The sequence below is a fragment of the Squalius cephalus genome (genome assembly GCF_949319135.1).
Source record: "Squalius cephalus genome assembly, chromosome: 19".
NCBI classification, from domain to species: Eukaryota; Metazoa; Chordata; class Actinopteri; order Cypriniformes; family Leuciscidae; genus Squalius; species Squalius cephalus.
In genome coordinates, this window is record NC_137140.1 from 26299607 (window position 1) to 26323136 (window position 23530).

General features: G+C 42.2%; 1 protein-coding gene across 1 annotated transcript; it reads left to right on the forward strand.

Moving 5' to 3' along the window:
* Positions 1-305: 305 nt before the first annotated feature.
* Positions 306-22569, forward strand: LOC307147207 (FERM domain-containing protein 6). Its single transcript, XM_079851764.1, has 18 exons — positions 306-498; positions 809-899; positions 1092-1171; positions 1746-1804; positions 3156-3336; positions 3443-3598; positions 6480-6545; positions 6900-6968; positions 7130-7292; positions 7598-7738; positions 9581-9752; positions 10036-10114; positions 20108-20153; positions 21182-21385; positions 21838-21867; positions 21975-22004; positions 22095-22151; positions 22258-22569. Exons 1-18 carry the CDS (start codon positions 430-432, stop codon positions 22326-22328), a joined length of 1764 nt encoding a protein of 587 aa, XP_079707890.1. The 5' UTR covers positions 306-429; the 3' UTR covers positions 22329-22569.
* Positions 22570-23530: the final 961 nt, after the last annotated feature.

Below are 23530 nucleotides of genomic sequence, written 5' to 3' on the forward strand. Positions count from 1 at the left end.
AAGGGAGATCATTAAGGAGAGATATACGAGAACTCTGCCCCCCACGATGACAACAATTTAAGGAGACCACTAAAAAAGAGGACCTCGTAGAGAGCACATCCACAACGAAGAACCAAAGCAGAGGTCTGAGTCTGCCAAATAACACGAAACTAAACATGACTGTTGTTGGGATGAGTGTGTGAAAATGCCTAGACTGACAGGCTGGTAAACCCCTAAAAACCCTCTAAAATCAGCAAGGCTAGGACTAGGAGACCAGCTAAGAAATGCAAGCTAGTTTAAGATTCTTCTTTTTTTTTTCCCAATGAATATAAACATGTAGACTCCTTTATATAAAAGGGAGGGTATTAAGGAGAGATACGAGAACTGCCCACGACGACAACAATTTAAGAGACCACTAATGAAGAGGACCTCGTAGAGAGCACATCCACAATGAAGAACCAAAGCAGAGGTCTCAGTGTTATTCTGCCAAATAACACGAAACTAAACATGACTGTTGGGGTGAGTGTGTGAAAATGTTTTTATATTTTATCACAGAGATATTGAGATGAACATGGAGTGTCGATTTAAGAGTTGCGGCCTACTTTTGTGTTTGTTAGAAAGTTATATTTTTGCATGTGTCATTTATGTTGGATCTTGTTTAGCTTTTTCCATAAAACTGCACATGTTGTCTTTGTAATGAACATTAATTCAGATGTCAGTTATTCAAGTTACAGGCCTGCTTAAAAAAAACAGCCTAAACTTTTTGTGTGGTTAATTTATGCTAGCCTATATGTAGTATGTCTTATTTTTTAGCATGTCTGTATTACAGCTTAAGGACAGAGGCCAAGATGTGATCAACCAGCTGTCTGAACTACTCGTAATCTCAGATCTTCATCTCTTTGGTCTGAGTGTTGTAAAGGGTAGGCTATGTGGATTCCTTCTGTTTTTTTTGTGTAGGCCTACATGTGAAACTGCTAACTGAGCCTTTTTTTTTGTTTGAATGATTTGACTAAATGCTGAGCTAGACAAAAATCAAGGATGAAGGGAGTGACAGTTCTGTTTGTCTAAAGTAAACCATATATTGGCTCATAATTTTCTTTCCGTTGTACCAGACAATCAACCGCTTTTCCTAGATCTGGAGCAAAAATTGTCCTTGTACCTCCCAAAGTCCTGGAGAAAGAATAAATCAAAGGTAATCAAGCACAAATAAATACTTTAATGCATTCTTCATTGTCATATGATCCTTCAGAAATAATCTCTTTGAAATTCACCACTGAGTGTTACAATACCTGCGGGGTAAATACTGAAATGACTAGTTCTGTAATTACAAACCCACGGAGAGAATGTTCAGCTCGTGAGTGGCTGGTAATTTTCTGGTTTGGGTGACATCACTATTGATGAGTAATAGACTGTTCTAGAGTTAATATCCTGGTAAATTAGGGAGTTATTATCTAAAGACCATATCTGTTCTCGGTATGATGCATGTAGACGATTTTGTAGTAATATTTCATGTCGATATACAATGGTTACATATTGTTAAAACCAATAAAACTGGCGATTCTATAAAACAGTGGCAAGGAAAACTAACTTTACTATGCTCCAAGAGCCCTTTAGTGGTCGGGAGCATTTCCATTATGTTGTGGCTTGATTTCGCTGTGTTGTGAACTTATGTTTGCTTTGTTGTGCACTACTGGGCCACCGTACACTAGAGATGTTACATGCATCCTTGTGCAGATTTTTATTCATTCATGTGTTTACTTTCATAGGAGGAAGTAGTTCTTTCACTGAAAGTGCAGTACTTTGTAGAAAATGCTCAACTAATTGTGTAAGTACTTTTTTTTTTCCACCGTTGATGTGAGATGTTTGTTTTCCTTATCCATCATTTTGCCCTTCTACTTCTAGGATATTGTTTTCAGTGATATGTAATGTCACCTTACTTTGTGTCACTTTGTGTTAATACATTTCTCAAAACATTAGCACAAAAATGTTTATACATCGTTCACGGAACTTTTTTTTTTTTCTGAAATGTTTTAGTTGGATGTTTTAAATTGTACAGATTGTTACAGAATGTTCAAGGAATGTTCAAAAGTAACGTTCCCATATGTTTGCAGAACTTTCATTTCTCCAATTTCATTTAAAGGGATAGTTCACCCAAATATGAAAATTCTGTCATCATTTACTCTCCCTCAAGTTGTTCCAAACCTGTATGACTTTCTTTCTTCTGCTGAACACAAAAGAAGATATTTTGAAGAAAGTCGGTAACCAAACGACTGATGGACCCCATTGACTTCCATAGTAGGAAAAAAAAAATACTATGGATGTCAATGGGGACCAGCAACTGTTTAATTACCAACCTTCTTTAAAATATCTTCTTTTGCGTTTAGCAGAAGAAAGAAAGTCATACAGGTTTGGAACAACTTGAGGGAGAGTAAATGATGACAGAATTTTCATTTTTGGGTGAACTATCCCTTTAACTTTAATGTTTGCATAACCAAGAACAAAAAAGTTTTTAAAGCATTTAAAAAACTGGCCAGTAAGTGTTCATCCTGAAATATTATGTAAAAGCATTCTCATGTTTACCTTGCAAAAAAGCACATGTTCCACGACCTGAAGTTTTTTTTTATTTTTTTAAATGTTTTATAATACTAAAAGGCCCTTTACTTGCTAAAAAAGTATAAACTATCAATTAGACGACAGAAAACGTACTAGATTGTGTAAAACAGGTTTTTCAGTTTTTTTGATCATGTTGATAATTAGAAGCCTTAGACATTTGTGTATCAAAAATGATGCAGTAGGCTTTATATCCCACTATCCCACTAATTAAGCAGCTACTCACCAAATAAATGAATAATAAATACATGCATGCATACATAAATACATGTACATTAAGTACTGGTTTCACTTTACAATACATTTTTTTTCTTGGTTAATGTTAATTTCTACATGTACAACGTACATTTTAACTTTTCAAAATGTACAAATTAAAATTAAATTCTTAACATTAACATCAGTTAATGTATTATGAGCAAAGATGAATAAACAATGAACAATACTATCTCTATCAACTAGCATTGATGCTATAAATGTTGGTTTATGATACCTATGCATTAACCACTGTTTAACTGTGTAAAACTGTTTTAAGTGTCTGTTTTAAACTGCTTGTTTCATTCTCAAAGAAACAATGAAGCCCGTCAGCTGTATTATGCCGAACTTAAAGGGAGAGTTTTGAGATCTGAGTGCTTTGAGCAAGAAGGATTATACTTTCAGCTGGCTGCATACGCCCTGCAAGCTGACCTGGGAGACTATGAAGAACCAAACTTTGCATACTTCAGCCCACAGGGCTTTTTCCCTTTTTGGGTGAGGGTGTTTAAATTTGTGGGGCTGAAAAAAAACTTGCTCACCCATTCTTATTGTGCACAAACTGTTGTTAAAACTAATGATGTTTTCATTGTGACACTGACAGATCGTACAGAAGCGTGGGAATGATTATATCCTGAAGCACATCCCAACCCTGCAGAGGGAGCTGAAGGGAATGTCATCCAGCGAGGCTGCCTTACATTTCATGCAAGAAGCGTTGACCTTGAGTGATGTGCCCATCACCACCTATAGAATGTTCAAAGTTAGTGACTTTTTTTAACACAAGTCCACTGTTCAAGTCAAGTCAAGTCACCTTTATTTATATAGCGCTTTTTACAATACAGATTGTATCAAAGCAGCTTCACAGTGATAACTTGAAAATAATACAACAAAGTTTGTTTCTAGAAGAAAATTGCATCATCGTCCATCTTAAGTAAGGCAGATCAATAATATTGTTGAATATTAAATGTCCCCAACTAAGCAAGCCAAAAGCCAAGGCAAACAGTGGCAAGGAACCAAAACTCCATCAGGTGACAGAATGGAGAAAAAAACCTTGGGAGAACCCAGGCTCAGTCGGGGGCCAGTTCTCCTCTGGCCAGCGAGCGAACAGTGTATGATTATGATCCAGGCAGCATTACAGGTCAGAAGTCAGATTGGTCGTGTCAATGAGGCCTTCACAGGGCTGATGAGGCTGGCACTTCAGGGATGCGTCATGGATGGGTCCAGGTGCAGGTCCACCATCTGATCTGGATACGGCTGGGATCCAGCTGACTTTAGTAAACAGGGAGGGACTGGTTGACACTTTAGGACTGCGTTGTCATCATGTCCAGGCGCAGGTCCTTCATCAGATCTGGATACGGCCTGGGTCCGGCGGACTGCGGTAATCTTTGGATAAACAGAGAGACTAATATTAGCGTAGACGACATCCATATTATGATGTAACAAGTACATCAGGATTTATGGGGAGTGTTCCCGGTTCCGGCTGACCTAAACTATGCAGCCTAACATTGAATTATAAAAGTTTATAATGTGTTATGTGTATGCTAGGTCAAAGAGATGTGTTTTTAGTCTAGATTTGAACTGACAGAGTGTGTCTGCTTCCCGGACAATGTTAGGATGATTGTTCCAAAGTTTTGGTGCTAAATAGGAAAAGGATCTACCGCCTGCAGTCGATTTTGATATTCTAGGTATTATCAACTGGCCGGAATTTTGAGATCACAATAGACGTGAAGGACTATAATGCGTTAAGAGCTCGCTCAAGTACTGTGGAGCTAAATCATTTAGTGCTTTGTAAGTGATCAGCAATATTTTAAAATTTATAAAAGTTCAGAAGTGTTGTAATAATCGAGGCCAGACTAGACTGGAGTCTTGAGTCCCAAGACCACATTTTCAAGTGCACTCGGACTTGACTAGTCATAGAAAATATGGTCTTGGACTCAGACTTGACAGTCTTGTCTGAACTTACTACAACTCTGGTATTCAGTCAAACTAGAGTTGTGCGCCACTCAGAACTGAACTGAAAATGCTTTTTAAATTTGAATGTCATTTCCGAACTTGAATTGAGGTATGCAAACAGAGATGCAAATGCAAAATTGAAATTAAGGAAATAGTATTAAAATGATTTGATCTGAATTCAAAGGTATTCATTTAAATTTATACTCAAAATCTATTTTATATTATATTTTAAATATATTGAATAATATCATAATATTTAATAAATCAACTTTTACTGATTAAAGTGGAAGAACACTTAGTTTGGTCACTCAGATTAGGGTCCAATTATCACTATAACTATTAACTACAATTTTAGCCTCAATAAACTCCTAATTACTGCTTATTAATAGTTAGTAAGGTAGTTGTTAAGTTGAAGTATTGGGTAGGATTAAGGGATGTAGAATATGATCATGCAGAATAAGGCATTAATATGTGCGTAATAAGTACTAATAAACAAAATTCAGAACTGTAGGATTGGATGTCACTACACTAAATGTCACTTCAGACATTTTGTGGGCGCTTAAACGTCATCATATCACACAGATAAACTACTGTTCTCACAAGTCTGCTTTTACAACCTCATTGGGCCTCATTCAGCAACCGGTCTTACGAAGAAATGTGTTCTTTAACCCCACTTACGCACTTTTTACGAAGATTCTGACATTCACCTATGTTTTGGATTTGTTCTTAGCTAAGAACAAAATCTACGCACACTCAAGAGCACTCTTACGCACATCTGAGTGATGACAGTTTGCTCCAAATAATTGGTTACTGCATTTTATTTAATTCTACAGTCGTTTACAATAATAGTATTTTACTGTAATGTATTTCTGATCATTTGTTGGAGAAGAATTAAATCAAATATTATGCCTCGTTTGGCATTTACCTGTTACAGTAGAATTTCTGTTTCAGAATTACTGAAGTTCTTTTTTCGTTTGGTGATCGGTCGACCACCACCATTCTCCAACTTTTCTTGCACACGACCCTGAAGTGTCCTGTCCTTATATGGGAATTTGCAGGGTGTCTTCTTATGCTAATTAGGAACAACTGGCACGCGCTTTCAATTACGAAGACGTGGGATTCATCAATCCTAAGAACAAAGGTGCGAACAATTCTGTTGTTTAAAAACATGTCATGAATCCGACGTAGACTTTTCTTAGGAAGTTTATTAAGTGCAAAGTTAAGAAAATTCTTAGGAAGATATTGGTGAATGAGGCCCATTGTGTTTATAATTGCGTTCTTGCTAATTATTTTAACTCAAACTAAATAAAGTCAAAGAGTTGTTGGAAGCTAAATGGTGGTGACCTTGAGCTCTACTTCTGGCAATTGTATTTAGGCTTCATAAATTCATAAAAGTTATGTTCGTTTGTGAAGATTATCTTGAGAAAAAAAGCTTTTGTTATACACAAAGCTTTTTTTCTGAAATTATCCAAAAGGTAATAGAAAATGTAGGTTGGTCTACAGAAATACACGCTCTATTGAAAAGCAGCCAATTCTTCCGTTCTGAATTTTGCCCAACCCTGATTCAAACATCCGTCTTACTGATGTTTATCATGTTTCACTGATAAGATCCTCTGTTTCTGTCAGTTTCAGACACACTCTCTCTTTCTTTCCATTTCTGCCCCTTATCTCTGTTCCTACTGTCTCAGGAAAAGAATAAAGCACAAGGTTGTATCCTCATAGGCTTGGCTTCTGGAGGATTGCAGATCTCTGAGGTAAGTCTAAATTCAAGGCCAGTTACATTCAGTGTTAAAGGTATTGCATTACAAGTAACACAAGTTACATAATCAGATTACTTTTTTCAAGTAACTAAATTTAATTTAACTTTCCCCAACACTGGATACATCTTCCATGCCACCCATATGGAACTGGACAGACTAATCATATTCTACCCATAAATGTTAAGTTTTCTATAAAACCAGCACCAACCACTATAAACTGACCTAGAACAGAATAGAAATGCATTCATGCGAGTCTAATCCAGTCTTTTCTGTAGGGTTGATTAACGATTCTTCAAAGCATTCATGCACGTTCCCCTTACAGATGTGTGTCTTGTTTTTACTCTCCAGACACTGAATGGAAAACAACAGTTTCTATATGACATACCATGGTCAGACATTTATTCCATTACATTTCAGGTGATCATTGCATTGTTACTGTTTACAAATTCAACAATCACTTGTGACATTAGAACATCCTTCCGAGGAACCACATTTTATTCACTTGACGTCTTCAGTATGTTCTACGGTACGTCTGTTTTGCAGTTTAAGAATGAGTTGTGGTCTTGGTTGCACTACAGGGCAGGAAGTTTGTCATTAGTGCTGATGGCTTACGTGAGCAAAAGATGGTGTTCTATAGTTCTTCTGTCCTTCATGCCATAAACCTGCTCCAGCACATAAGCAACAGTCACCGGCTGCATCTGAACACAAAGCCCTTGGTCATGCGGCTCAAGGAAAAAAACGGTCAGTCCAAAAAAACAACAAAGCTGTGGAAGAGAGCAGTGCAGAGCAAAAAGATTCAGCATCTGTTGTGGTCGACTGTCTACTAAGCTTCCTGTTTTCCAATCTACACATTTAACAAAACAATATTAATAACTGCTGTAAAAGTAATGATGATGATTTGTGCATGTAAATAGTGATAATCTATGCAACTATACTGTAAATTGTTAACTTTATTATTATTCCTTTGTTTATTTGAATATTTTACATAATTAGACATATTTTTTCCACACACTCTAGTTTTGAATGTGAGTCCTGCCTATGTTTAGATAGAGGGACACACAGAGAGATGTACATCACAGATGGAGCTGATCTGGACATGGATGACAGTGAAGATGAGCTTCCTCCATTGAAATTCCTCTTAGACCAGAAGCGAACCACTGACACCACTGAATGTACAAATGTCAAAGGTAAAGAATGAGACTGATGTAACTTCCCCATTGATAGCAGAACCACATGGACTTAGAGTATGTTTAGAAGCTGGACAAAACAATATTCACTGTAAAAAATTTCTAACCTCTCCAAGTCAAAATTTTCTAGTGACTGGTCACATCTAAATTTTTAAATTGGCCCAAGTGCAATTCTTGTTGCAATAGTCTGTTAACATTGGCTCAATGAGAAATAATACGTCAGACTAATTGGAAAATTTAGATGTGATCAGTCACTAGAAATTTTTGACTTGGGGATGTAATTTTTTTTTACAGTGTGGGAGTGGTTTGATTGCGGCGCCATTTGTATGTCTGATGTGAGAAGCCAAAATGTGAAACCATAGAATATATCTTAAATATGCTTATTTTGTACAATGCATGTTGCATCCATGTACAGTATCAATATTTACTTGATATTTCACAAACCATGAAAATTAGTAATTTACATGAGAGCATAAAGTATAATAAGAATCTAGATGTCACCTCACCTCGGAAGGAGCACAGTAACGGTCTACCACAGTAACCACTGCTGTATGCCTCTCTCGCAAAAAAACAAAACAAAAAACATGTGAAACTATGGAAAATAATGGCAAATGTTTTTTTAAAACAAAAAAGCTTCTTGAATTGCACAACTTAAAAAAAAAAATGCATTGCATTAACCGTGCTTGCATTTTAATGCTTTGTATTTTTAGGGCCTGCATTTTTATGGACTGAAATTCAACATGGTCGTATATTCAAGCTGTGAATATTTCAATTCAAAACATTTCACACACATTTTTCATTTTTTTTTAAATTCAACGATCCATATTCACCTTTCAGATTTCACTTCCAAAATATGAATTATGTTTAAAAATACAACCCATAATATTCGACAGTCAAATTACGGTCCATTTCATTTCGCTTTAAAATATCGCTTCCACAAATTCTGTGGTTCAAATTCTGTCGACAGAAAATTCAACATTTCACATCCGGGAACTGCAGGAATAGCAGTAGAGTACTGATTCATAATCGCCATCTGCTGTTAGTGTGCTCACCAGCAGGTGGTGCAAGCACGTGTTGACAAAGTCCAAATAAAGCTAATATAAAATAATAAAATAAAATGGACCGAAAATTCCCTGTCGAATATTATAGGTTGTATTTTTAAACAGACTGAATATTTTGGAAATGAAATCTGAAAGGTGAATATGGATTATTGAATTTTAAACAATGAAAATGTGTGTGAAATGTTTTGAATTGAAATATTCACAGCTTAAATATAGGCTACAACCATGTTGAATTACAGCCCATTAAAATGCAAGTATGGTTAATGCAATGCATTCTTTTTTTTCGATTAGTGCAATTCAACAAGCTTTTTTGTTTCAAAAACATTTGACATTATTTTACTTCCCTTTTACTTGCACATACGTGTAAGTCAGCTTGAAATCCCCCTTGTCCTGCACTGATAAACACGTCCTCTTCCCACCATTTTTGCCAATTATTTATAGACCTTATATCACAATGTCACAATGACTCTTTATTCATTCAGCCACAGGTTGTTGTTTTTTTTCAGGTTTTTCTTAATCCCAAATGAGATTTAAATCTTAAAGTAATGGTAATTAATACAATTAAAGTTCCTCAAGTTTCTGATGCAGTTTTGCTTCTCAAATAATTTATCTTGATATAAGGATGTTTAAAAATGTAGTGGAAAATACGACACAAAAATATATACTAATTAGGACCACTTGACCTTTGAATAACGGTCACTACTGTTTGTGACTTCAAGATGAATGTTTTTTATTAATGTTTTACGATTTATTAATGTCCTTATCTGTGCTATATGTGCAGATAGTGATGTTTCAATGGGCCCTTGTGGCTTAGAGATGAGTGTTGATGAGCCAGAAGAAATGTTTGTAGATGACCCTGAAGACGTCCTGCGTTTAGTTGAGCTGGTGGAGGGTGTATCTGTGGATGGTCCTTTACTTCTGCCAGTTTCTTACTGGAAAGGTGAGACCAGGATGTGGTATTATGACACGTGAATGTAGCTTCTTAAATGTCACATACACTGTTTCAGTAGGGTCAGTAAAGTAAAAAAAAAAAAAAAAAAAAAAATTTAAAAAGTTTTATTCAGTAAGGATGCATTAAAATGGTATTAAATACATTTATAATGTTACAAAAGATTTAAGAGGATTTTTAAAGGGTAGCCTAGTCTTTAGGGTAGTCTTCTGATGCACATGTTTCACAGCTTAGTGAAATAAGTAAAATGTATTTCCTGTCTCCTATCATCTGCAGGTCAAATGTAGGCATTTGCTTATGATCAGTGCTATCCAGGAAGTGGCCTCAAGAGCAGTGGAAAGGCAGACAGCTTTGGAGACTCCATTTGTACATGCTATGAATGAATTTCCACTATGCACCATATATATATATATATATATATATATATATATATATATATATATATATATATATATATATATATATATAAAAACCTGCACATTGTTATATGCCTAATTTGTAAAATACACAAACAAATTATTTGTAAAGCATGTTGAAATCATTTTAAATGCAGACTCAACTTATACATTGTGTACCTAGCACATATTGTAAAACTTTACCAGTGTGCATATAACTATAAGTATTGCAAAACCTTTGGGGGAAATTAGACCTTAAATATATTTTAAAGAGTGACCTTTTGTTAGGGAATTCCCAAGAATTCCAAATCCTGTGGTGTCACAGTTTATATTCTGAGTTGTCAGTGGTTGCACTTTGCAAAATCAGACTTTTTTTTTTAATGTAGTTACCACCATCAAAGTGGAGCTCAAAGAAAGTTAATTTAAGGAAGTAAGAGGTTGGGGAGGCGGTTTACTCGAATAAGGTAGGCTGGCTTTATGTGCTTTCTAAGTGGGTTTGGCAAACCTTCATTCTTTTCACGATGGCTCCTTGCACCATTGTAGTGGTGAGTGATCTTATCTTTCTTTGCATGCTCTGTTTATCACTTATTTATTAACTCCCAAAGGGGTTGAGTTGTCATTTTATATGCTTAATATAAGTTTGAATTATAATATGGTAGTTCATGTTGCGATGAAAGCTTTGATTACATCTTCACACGATGTCTGGATATTATGTGCATATGCTCTTACCCGCAATCTAAGCATTGACTGATGTTGAGTCAGAGTGCATGTGAGGTACATGAATGATAACCAAATGCTGTGGTTTATGTTTGACTAAATGTGGCGTAATTATGATTTGTATCTGGCTATTATCTTTTAGTTAGACAATTAAATATAGCCTAGTTTCATGTTTTGGCTATAAAGTCAGTTTAGAAGGAAATAGTTGTGGTTTGGATAAGATAAAATGCACATTATCCGGTGTAATCTTGGACCAGAAATTGTGTAGAATGCATTCAGACACTTAACAAATCCTTAGTTTTTCTTCCTAAAACGAATCTGGGTATTAGCCAAAGCAGGTGTCACCAACCCTGCTCCTGGAGGGCTACAGTCCTGCAGATTTCAGCTCCAACCCCAATCAAACACACCTGGACCAGCTAATCAAGCTGTACAGGGTTGCTTGATAATTACAGGCAGGTGTGTTGGAACAGGGTTGGACCTAAAGTCTGCAGGACAGTAGCCCTCCAGGAGCAGGGTTGGTGACACCTGAGCCAAAGGATATGAATGTCTTCATGACCAAACAATTACAGAAGTCCCATGAGTTTCACCTCTTACGGGAAACGGGGGCATCTTTAACTATGCTGCGTGGAGACTTATAAAGTTCACCAAGTGGAATGTTTCTAAAGGGTTAGTCCACCCAAAAATGATCACCCTCATGTTGATCCAAACATGAATACATTTCTTTCTTCTGTTGAACACAAAAGACGAAGATATTTTTAAGAACTTTGGGGTGTAAACCACTCTGAACCACGGTGAAGTTCATTGTATGGACAAAAACTACTGAAACATTCTTCAAAATATCTTTGGTTTTGTATTTGGAACGCAATGAGGGTGACTCAGCTATGATTATTTAATTATTTCGTAGAAATCAATGACACTGCTGTAGAAGTGATTTGGGTGTTAACCAAAATACAGTCAATGCGATCTTTCATCTTCTCATTCTAGCTCACTTTAAATCTAGATGTGCCGTGGTTACTGTGTGTCTAGCGAAATGATGTTGAGCCTGGTGAATCTTTGATTGGGTGTTGTTTCGATACCATATTTATCTTTTTATCTTAGATTTGTAGGAATGAGTTGTCATTAGACATCTCTTGTCAGCCATGTGGCATGTCCTGACATGCCCACTACCACAGTTCCTTATGATGCTAATAATGCTAAACACATTTAGCAATAATGGATGCTCTACAGTAAAAGTATAAATAAAAGATGAGTAGGAAATTGGAAAACGTCTTCATATCTTTCTCCATTCACATTTGTGTCATGTGTTGCACAATACCGGTTACCAAGAAAATTTACAGAATGTTCCTTTCACTTACGATGTTAAACGTTCCATTATGTTTTGAATGTTGTCTTTGTGGTATACTGAGTAATTCGGTAATGTCAGTGGTCTTTAAGCCAAAGCTGAATCACCTTTTGGTTATTCTAACCTCCATCTTGTTCTCGAGATACAATTGTCTCAGGAAGCTTTTTTTATCATGCCTTCATCATTCATTTGTATGAATTTTTTTTTTATTGTTTTATCCTTGTCCCAGACAAAGACTTTTAATTGTATATATTCTTTAATTCAAATATAAAATATAATAATTAATCCCAGTGAAATAATCATGTACCATTTTAAATATCTACTTCATAAAAAAATCATAAAAGGGGCTTCAGTCCCACTACAACCAACACATTTTCCCTATATACCTTTCAAAACCGTGGAGAATAAAATGTTTTTGAAAGACGTCTCTTACTTAAAGTCTTAACTGACACTTTTGATCAATTGAATGCATTTTTGCTGAATAAAAGTTTATTTGGTAACACTTTATTTTACAGTGTCCTTATAATAACTAGGAATGATGCATAATTACATGCAACTAACCCTAAAACTAAACACTATTCCTGAACATCACCCAGTAAGTACATTAATTAACATCACTCAGTACTTAAATGTGTTATTACACTGTAACACAGACACCTTAAAATAAAGTGTAACTGTTTATTTTGATTCATCAAAAAAATAAATGTATTTCCAAAAGCCTCATTAATTCATTTTCACAGATACAAAATACAAGGTTCTACAGTAAATATAAGTGGAGTTGGAACATGAACCCAAATAAGTCAAGTCAAGTCAAGTCATCTTCATTTATATAGCGCTTTTAACCATGTAGATTGTCCAAAAGCGGCTTTACAGTGATAATAGGAAATTAAAGTAACAGAGATTGTTTTGGCTTTACAGCAGCTCTAGAATAAAGTTATTGTCCAGCTAAATTTAGTTTTGATTGATTCACTTCTGTCGCAACGATCATTAGTTGTTATCTTAGGGGCCGCTAACACGACACCGTTTTAACAGAAAACGTTTCGGTTACTCACGTAACCTCTGTTCTCTCTAGAAGAGGGAACGAGTATTGCATAGTTGCTACGCTACGGGAAAGCCTTCCTTTCTCGAGATACTGAAGCCAAAAATTATCCTTAATTTTTATAATCTTGTCAACGCAGTGCGGCAGCCTGCAGACCTAGGGCGAGCTACTAGCGTGCCCATTGGCTGCCCTGCGGCAACTGCAGCAGCCTACCGCTGAGCCCTTGGCGTGACGTCACGACCAATGAGCGCGCTTGGCGCGCTTAATGCGTCACAGCCCGCGAAAAGGGGTGTGGCTTAGCGTATATAAACAGGGCTCGGAGGCTGCTTCTCTGGTTTCTGTCGCATGAAGCGAAATGAGCTCGTGGCGCGAGCACGGCGGGCTACGCAATACTCGTTCCCTCTTCTAGAGAGAACAGAGGTTACGTGAGTAACCGAAACGTTCTCTTACGAGAGGTTCTCTCGTATTGCGTAGTTGCTACGCTACGGGAACGCCCTTGTCAACGCCGTGCGCGCCCAGCATCCACTGAATGAGTCCCAGGGAGAGCCCGGGGAACGTGATAGCGGAGAGCCGGGCGGCCCAAAGAGGGCTAGCGCCGTACATAAGCACACACTAGGGGGTTAGGAGCGGCACGGCCGGTCCGAACTGACAATTCCCTGCATAGTGCAGCTCAACCAGTAGAGCTAAATCACACACCGTAGCCCGCGCACAGATAGTGGGCCGGCATACGCGAGACTTAGACTGATAACACTTTCGCCTGCAAGGCGGGAACATCCAGGTTGTAAAACCTAACAAATGTGGAGGGGGAGGCCCAGCCTGCCGCTGCACAAATGTCATGAATGGGAATCCCGCTGGACCACGCCCACGACGAGGCCATGCCTCTGGTGGAGTGAGCTCGAATGCCCAATGGGCACTGCAGGTCTTTAGACGCATAAGCCACAGCAATAGCGTCCACTATCCATCTGGACAGGCTGTGTTTCGAGGCGGCGAGACCCTTGGTGCGCCCACCAAACGAAACAAAGAGCTGATCCGAGCGCCTGAAAGCGGCGGACCGTGAAATGTAGTTTCTCAACGCCCTGACCGGGCAGAGGAGATTACTACCGGCCTCGCTGCCGTGCGTTGGCAGGGCTGAGAGGGAAATGACCTGTGCTCTGAAGGGAGTGCCCAAAATTTTGGGAACGTACCCATGCCTCGGTCTGAGAATGACTTTGGAGTCATTAGGTCCGAACTCGAGGCACGCGGCGTTAATAGATAACGCGTGAAGGTCTCCCACTCGTTTGACTGAAGACAGTGCTATCAGAAAAACGGTTTTGAGCGTGAGGTATTTCATATCCACAGTTTCCAAGGGTTCGAAGGGATGCGCTCTCAGGGCCTCCAAGACCAGAGAAAGATCCCACATAGGAACCGCGGGGGGTCGCGGGGGGTTCATCCTCCTGGCTCCCCTAAGGAAGCGGATGACGAACTCGTTCCTTCCTAATGCGCGGCCCCGCTCTGAAACAGAGAGCAATGGTCGCTGAAATGGCCGCAACATAGACTTTGAGCGTGGAGGGGGACCTGCCCGCGTCCAGTAGCTCTTGAAGGAAACACAGTATTCGCGATACCCCACATGTCTGTGGATCGAGCCCCTTAGCAGTGCACCATCTGTTAAACACTGACCATTTCGACATGTAGAGCCGCCTCGTAGAGATTGTATGATCGTGTTCATGACCCCGTCTGGCAGATCAGCGTGTAATCGTTGAGGCTCCACGCATGCAGAGACCAGCGCTCTGGATGGGGATGCCATATCGAGCCGCGGGCTTGAGAGAGAAGGTCTCTCTTCACCGGTATCGGCCAGGGGGCTGAGTCTGCCAGCTGTATTAGATCCGGGAACCAAGCTTGGTTCTCCCAGCATGGGGCTATGAGGAGCACTGAGTGGCGCGCTTCCCTGATTCTCTCGATGACCTGAGGCAGCAGAGAGACCGGGGGAAAAGCGTACAACGGGCCGCTGGGCCAGGTCTGGGCCAGCGCGTCCTCGTTCTTCGAGAAGAACTCTGGGCAATGAGCGTTGTCTTTTGACGCAAAAAGGTCGACTTTCGCTTTGCCGAAACGGCGCCACAGTGACTGGACTGTTTGGGGGTGTAGAGACCACTCCCCAGGGGGAACGTTGTCCCTGGACAGTCTGTCGGGACCCTCGTTCAGGTGGCCAGGCACATGCGCGGCTCTCAGCGAGCGCAGAGGGTGCTGAGCCCACACGAGGAGGCGTTCCGCCAGGGTGCAGAGCGTCTTTGATCTGACACCGCCCTGGCGATTCACATAGGCCACTACCGATGTATTGTCCGTGCGGACTAGAACATGGTGACCGTGGAGGAATGGGAGGAAGTGTTTGAGCGCTTTCTCGACCGCGAGCATCTCTAGACAGTTTATGTGTAGGAGATTCTCCTGGTCTGACCAGCGGCCATAGACCGGTCTGCCTTCGAAGAGCGCTCCCCAACCTAGGTTGGAAGCGTCTGTCGAGACAACTTTCCGGTGTGAAATCACTCCCATAGTCACTCCCGTGAGATACCATTCGGCTGCCAGCCAGGGCTGCAGGGCTGAAATGCAGCCCTGATTCACTCTGACTCGCAAGCCGCCGGCCGCCCAGGCTCGGTGGGGCACGCGCGCTTTCAGCCAGCGTTGAAGCGGGCGCATGCGCAGTAAGCCCAGCTGGAGCGCTGCTGCAGCTGAGGCCATATGCCCCAAGATACGCTGGAATGTCCTCAGCGGAACCCGGCTGCCTATTTGGAGGGATGTGGCGAGGAGGCGGATGCGGCGCGCGCGCTGCTCCGACAGTCTGGCCGTCATAGCCACCGAGTCCAGTTCTATTCCAAGAAAGGAAATTGACTGACGGGGCGATAGCGAGCTCTTGGTCCAGTTGACCGAGAGACCCAGCTCCTCCAGATGGCTGAGAAGCGCTGTTCTGTGAGACACAAGTTCCGTCTCTGACTGCGCTAGAATAAGCCAATCGTCCAGATAATTCAGTATTCGCATTCCCTGTTTTCTCAGGGGAGCGAGGGCCGTGTCCATGCATTTCGTAAATGTACGGGGTGCCAAAGACAGGCCGAAGGGCAGGACTGTGTACTGATATACTCGACCGTTGAAGGCGAATCTCAAGAATGGCCTGTGACGGGGAGTTATCTGGATCTGAAAGTATGCGTCTTTTAGATCGAGAGAGATAAACCAGTCTCCTGGGCGAATCTGCGCGAGGATTTTTCTGGTTGTGATCATTTTGAACGGCCGTCTCATGAGGGCTTTGTTCAGATGTCTCAGATCTAAAATAGGTCTTAACGCTCCGTCCTTCTTGGGTACGAGGAAGTAGCGGCTGTAAAAGCCCGACTCGCTCAGAGAAGGATGAACCTGTTCTATAGCCCCTTTGCGCAGCAGCTTCGCTATTTCTGCTTGAAGCAGGTGCGCAGCTTCTGAACTCACTCTCGTCTCCGTCTGTGCTGTAAAGCGCGGAGGGCGACGAGCGAATTGAAGCGAATAGCCGTGTTTTATAGTATTCAGCACCCATTCTGACGCGCCCTGAATCGCTTCCCATGCTTTCGCATGCATAGCTAGGGGTCGAATGGTCTCTGGGTTCAGATCGCCGCGCTGCGCGGGATGGGGAACCTGTATCAGAGAGGATGGAGCGGCGTGCGCGCCGCTGGTGCTCGGACACGGGGGCTGGTAAACAGTATTGGCCGACTGAACAGCATTCAGTAGCTCGGTCCCATCGGATGGAGCGTGATTTGCTGTCAAACATCCCAGGCGCGAGAGTGGCGTGGGGATTATAATGTCTAAAAGTGAGTGCGCGTGCTCGTGAGCGGGCGCAGAGTTTACACTTATGACATGGCCAGTGTTTGGGAGCTTTAGAGGGTCTGTGACCCAAGGTAACTGACTGGCAGAGCGAACAGCGGGTAGGTGTGAGCACAAGGTTGTGGGCACATTTTCTACACTTAATACTCGAGCGGCTTGCGTCCGCTTCATGAGAGAGCGCTCTGTGCGCGTTACCATGGGGACCCTGTTTGTGTGAAGCAGTGAGCACATGGGAGTGGGCACATTTTCTACACTTATAATACTCTCGGCCTGAGCCGTTGTTGCCCGGGGTAACCGAGTGGCAGAGCGAGTTACGGGTAGATGTGAGCACAGAGTTGTGGGCACATTTACTACACTTAGTACTCGAGCGGTGTGTGACCGCTTTATGAGAGAGCGCTCTGAACGCGTTACCATGGGGACCGTGTTTGTGTGAAGCAGTGAGCACGTGGGAGTGGGCACATTTTCTACACTTACAACACCTTCGGCCGGAGCCGGAAAACCCGAATTTACACTCTTTCTGAGATTTATTTGGGCCGCCGTAAAAACGGCGTTTGTGTGCAGGCGAGCGAGTGGTGTTACTGGCTCGTTGGCTGCGGTGTAAGCTGCTGCAGTAGCCTGTACTGAGGGGACTGACAGAGCTGGGCGTTTTGATGGCGGTCCGGCCGCAGCGGGACTCAGCCATCTTTTCCTCCCTGCGGGTGCTAGGAGGACTTCGCGGGCTCAGACTTCAGCGTTATCTTGGGACGCGGACCCCGGGGGGGGCGGCGGTCTGTGACGGCTGGTTGAGCGCGACCTAGGGCGGCCGCCCTGGCGTCGCTGCGAAGCAGTTGGTGGCCGAGACGAGCGCTGTGTGGAGCTGCGCGCAGGAGGCTGAGCTTGAGAGCGGCCTGCGGCTGGGCTCGAGCGGCGGGGCAGGAAGAGATTCATAGCCTGCGACGCCTTCTGCACTTCAGAGAAGCGGTCCACAATCCCGCTGACCGCAGGGCCGAAGAGGCCAGTGGGCGAGAGCGGGGCGTTGAGGAAAACAGCGCGTTCTGACTCACTCATATCCGCCAGCGTCAACCATAAGTGTCTGTCGATGACGGTGAGCGCGGCCATAGATCTGCCGATGGCTTGTGCAGCGGTCTTGGTAGCGCGGAGCGAAAGGTCCGTCGCGCTGCGCAGATCTGTTAAGGCTGTGTGATCCGAGCCCTTCTCGTCCAATTCGCGGAGGAGGTCGGCTTGCAGGATCTGGAGAACAGCCATCGAGTGCAGGGCGGAAGCAGCTTGGCCGGAGGCGGCGAATGCGCGGCCGGCGAGAGCTGATGTGGTCCTGCAGGCTTTGGACGGCAGGGCAGACTTTGAGCGCCATCTAGCAGACGGCGGGCAAAGGTGCGTTGCCACCGCTTCCTCAACGGAAGGGATGCCGGTATATCCTTTCTCGGCGGCCCCGTCCACCTGGGAGAGGGCCGAGGAGACAGATGAGCGGAGTCTAGCGGAGAAGGGCGCGTTCCACGACTTCGATAGCTCCGCGTGGAGCTCGGGCAGGAAGGGTGCTGACCTAGAGGCCGGCGCTTGGCGGCGGCTAGGCAGAAAACACCCGTCGAGTCGGTTCGGCGCGGGCTCCTTGGGTGGGGACCAGTCTAATCCCAGTCGGTCGACCGCTTTGGTGAGGAGGCGGATAAGCTCCGCGTCAACACTGGAGCGGGACCTGCCAGACTCTGGAGTCGAGGAGGCGGAGCGGTGAGAGCCCGACCACTCCTCGCTGTCCGAAGCAAGCAGAGAGCAGCTGTCAGCAGCGTCATCTGCTTCATCCCCTAAGGCGACGGCAGTGCAGGCAGTGGCCGGCCGCTGCGCGTCGGTGAAGGGCGGGGGAGAAGGAGAGAGCGAGGCTCGCGGGAGGGGCTCCGGCGAGCGCTCAGCTATAACCACCGGCTCGGGAGGCCTTTGAGAGCGGCGTTTCTTCTTTCGCGGCCCTGAAGAGGCAGCCGGGGAAGGTGGAGGATCATCAAACATGGCGAGTCGAGCCCGCAGGGTCGACATCGGCAAGTCCTCACACTGTTCGCAGCCGCCCGTGGAGAGGGCGCGGGCTGCATGGTCGAGGCCCAGGCAGAGAGCGCAGACCACGTGGCGGTCTCCGTCGCTGAGCGAGGCTCTGCACGAGCCACAGGATGAGCGAGGCATTTGCAACAACGCCTCGCGCTCTTTTAGATGCAAAGTGTGTCGCGGGGCGAACACACACACACATACAACACAGAGCAGTAAAAGGATATATTCGCCGGATAGCGAAGCAGGCAGGGAAAGCTGAAGGCGGCGAAGGCGGCCAGCGTCCTCAGGCTGAGATCCTCGGCGTGCTGGTCGCTTGATTCAACGGCGGCTTCCTCAGAGAGCAGCGATGCGAAGAGCTTCGCTGAAAAGACAGAAATCAGAGAAGCAGCCTCCGAGCCCTGTTTATATACGCTAAGCCACACCCCTTTTCGCGGGCTGTGACGCATTAAGCGCGCCAAGCGCGCTCATTGGTCGTGACGTCACGCCAAGGGCTCAGCGGTAGGCTGCTGCAGTTGCCGCAGGGCAGCCAATGGGCACGCTAGTAGCTCGCCCTAGGTCTGCAGGCTGCCGCACTGCGTTGACAAGATTATAAAAATTAAGGATAATTTTTGGCTTCAGTATCTCGAGAAAGGAAGGCTTTCCCGTAGCGTAGCAACTACGCAATACGAGAGAACCTCTCGTAAGAGAACTCTTTAAGTTCTCTCTACGCAAACTTAAAAACGAGAACCTGTGAGAACGCTGATGGCGTGCACGTGCACATTACGAGTTCAGTCTATAGGTATGCGCGTTTGAATATAAGTGGTCATTGGCCAAATGTGGTGGTTCCAACTTGCAGAAATAATACATTACCACTAATCTGTGGTTAAAGTCAACTGTCAACATGACAATTCTCTAAGGATGTTAGGCAAGCAGCAGACTGATAACACTGAAGAGTTTAGATTAGTGTCTTTTTTATATATTATGTAATATCACAATGATTCGAGTGGTATACAGTATTTTAAAGTGTGTTTTATATCTGTTTGCAGATGCTGATTTTTTGCCTTTTTCCTTGCTGTAATGCACTTCAAAACGGTAAATTCATTTTTCATTCTCCTACATTTTCAATTCTATTGGTCAATATGTGTTGTGTTTGCTTGCAGTGTAAAGGTGTCACTTTTTACAAAGAAATCAGATCCCAGGCTATATTTTCTTCTATATTTAGTGGTGCTCGGTAAGGCATCTTGCACCATTTGTGCTACGGATAAGAATAATTCCTATTGGGTGTCTATTATAAGGTGCTTTGGTGGCAGAAAGCAAAACCTCAAAGCAGTGTGTAAAAACTACTCATGCTACCGAGTGAGCGTTCTTCCACTAAACTCCCACAGTACTCACAGTGTGGAGTTTCCACCGGCAGCTCACAATTTTCAGTCACACTTTATATTATGTGCCTTTAATAATGTACTTTATATACAGTATCAGGTGTATTTAACTACTATGTACTTGGATTTAAAAAGTTAGGAACAATATACTTATTGTGTTCATGTTGTATTGCAGGTAAATAGGTATATAGGTAAAGATAGGGACAGGTTTGGTGTTGTGTTTAGGTTTAAGGTTGTGTAAGGGAAGGGTCAACAGTGTAATTAAATATTGTGTTACATGTAATTACAGAAATGAATTACATCAATCACATTTATAAAAATACATGTACAATGTAAAAACATGTATGTACACAGTAAGTGCACTGTATCAAGTGATTCATTTCAATGCCATTACAAGGAACTCAAAGACACTTGATGGGACCCAATTTTCTGACTTTCTTTGACATAAGCAAGTTTAACAAGTAGCTGATTGTTTTCCACTTAAAAGACATCTCTGCATTACATTATGGTAAATAATGTATTAGAGACAGACATTATTACCATAATGTAAAGAGACAGAGTGAATTGTGGGTAATAAACAGTAAGCAATACAGTGAATTAAGAATTATGAAATGAAATGGCCAACACTTAAAATAGTGTGACTGTCCTACAACTTGTCCTATAACTTGCTGCTTTTAAATTGCACTTTTTAAATTGGATTTTAAAATCTTACTTACTCTCAAAATCTGTTTTGTTTTGTAGAAAAGTGCAACTACTCTGTTGTAATAAAGCAGACTGCAGAAAAGTTCACTTGCTTCAGGAAGATGGAGGGACGTGCCCCAATTTGTACGTCTGATCGATGGACACCTTCATGTCAGATTGAATACAGTCAAGGGGTCATGTGCTTAAAATGGCTAGCAGACATTGACCTGAGCTGTGTGAGCGATTCTTACAAGACACTTAATGGTAATAAGTGTCACAAACCTTTTCAGCATTGTAAAATATAAATGTTAAAGGCACACTATGCAAGCTTTGCACCTTAATATAACAGCTTTGAAAAACCAAGCACTGGCAAAACCAGCAATGCAGGTTTGAGAGGTGGCGCCCCGCCAAATCTCGCAAGAATCATGACTTGCTTTACAGCACGACGTCACATACATCAACAACATATGAAGCAGCCTGTATGGAAGACACTAGCACGCATTTCAGACGTGAATCATGGCAGAGTCCACAAAAAAAAAGAAGAAAGCGCGGTCGGAAGAGTGCAGAGACGACTCTGCGTGAGTGGTATTTACGACAGTGACGTTAAATACAAGTAGCCTACACCCCTAGATTCGCTGTTTGAGAAAAACGGAAACTGCATAGTGTGCCTTTCATTTTTGGATTTTCACATCTAAATATCTGTTTCTCTTACACAGATGAAAACAAGTGTGCCCGCGACCAGGAATGTGAGTCAAAAAGCAGTCATTCTTAATTTAGTTATGGTATACTTTATTGTGAAACAGGTATTTTTTGGGATGGATTATTTAATTGAACTATTTTGTTTTGTTTTTAGCTATCAGTTGCAGTGGAGAGTACCAATCTGGTAAAAGTTTTCTAAGCACATGTTATTGTGATAGGAAAACAATTTCATGGATGCACCCTAAAATTAAATGATTGTTGGTTTTTCTTTTAGAACCCATAGATTCAGTGTCAACCCTGCCTACTGCCGCCGCCGCCGCCGAAAGATGCTGTAAGTGTGTAAGACTGAACAATTACTACTTGATTGCATTCATCATAAAATAATTCCACACACACATCCATGTACCTAAATCGTTGCTCCTTTTGTTTATTTGCAGGCAAACCTTTAACAACAGCATGTGTTGTTATGACCTTCATCCACTGGATGTCACTAAATCCGTTTTTCTAAAGATTGAATGACACATTGCTCATAGTTACAACCATGAGCTGTTATGACTAAATTAAATGCTATATTGAAAAACATGTTTTAACAATAAATATAGAGATTTTTTGTGTTTATAGGTTTGAGAAATGTGTCTGTGAAGAACAGGGGAAAAAAAAATCTCTATATAGATTTGGGGCCCTATTTGAACGATCTTTTTTTGTGTGTGTACATTCCTAATGCCATAAAAGTCACCAAGTTTCGTACCATTCTGATTAAGCTGTGATTTTTAAAAATTCAAAACAGAAAATTTTCCGGTCATAATGAGTAATGGGTGTGTTTTGGGATTTACGTGTCGTGCGCTTTTACAGTCTATGGTCGTGCGTTACACCATAATAGTCTCAATGCCAGTTGAGCTCGCGCCATGGCAGATTCGCTATTTACATGACAGAATTTGATAGTGGAAAGACCGAAGCCGTCTCCAGAGCGCAAACAGTGCGCGAGGTAAAAGTGCGCAAGCAGATCATCTACGGGACAAGCCGGATTCCACCATATCTTTTTATACACAATAATAAATCTTTACATTGTAATCCTTTTATTTTAAATATTTGGCACGTTTGTGCTGCTGCGCGTCCATGTGTTTAATAACCAGAGTGTAGGCTACGCGCGTCGTGGACCCGTCTATAGGCGCACATTACTAATGCGCTCTTTAAATAACAAATATTTATATATTGCGCCATTGACTTTAGACCAGGATTCAGTTGGTCAATGGCGCAGTCTATTTTTGTTGCCTCAAAAAAGCAACGTGCACAATGCGCCAGAACACACCTCCTTTGCACAAATGGGCGCAAATACATTTGCTATTAAAACAACATGCCTGCAGGACGTGAAAATGATAACTGCGTCGGACTGAAACTAGCAAAAAACACTAGTATGGCGCTTGACGCTGCATTGCGCAGGTGTAAGATTAGGCTAGGTGTGTGTGTGTGTGTGTGTGTGTGTGACTAATTAAGTACAACTGGAACATGAATATACATTTTAAAACAAAAACAATTGAAAAAAAATGTGTGTAGTATGAATTTAATCTTAATAGCCTACTTCCTTCGCCACGTTAGGAAGCAATATGTCATCGATAACTTTTTGCCTACTGTTTTATGAATTTGGATGTACTACTCTATTCACATACATTTTTGCACCTATTATATAGAAGGGTAGTATGCATTTCAGAT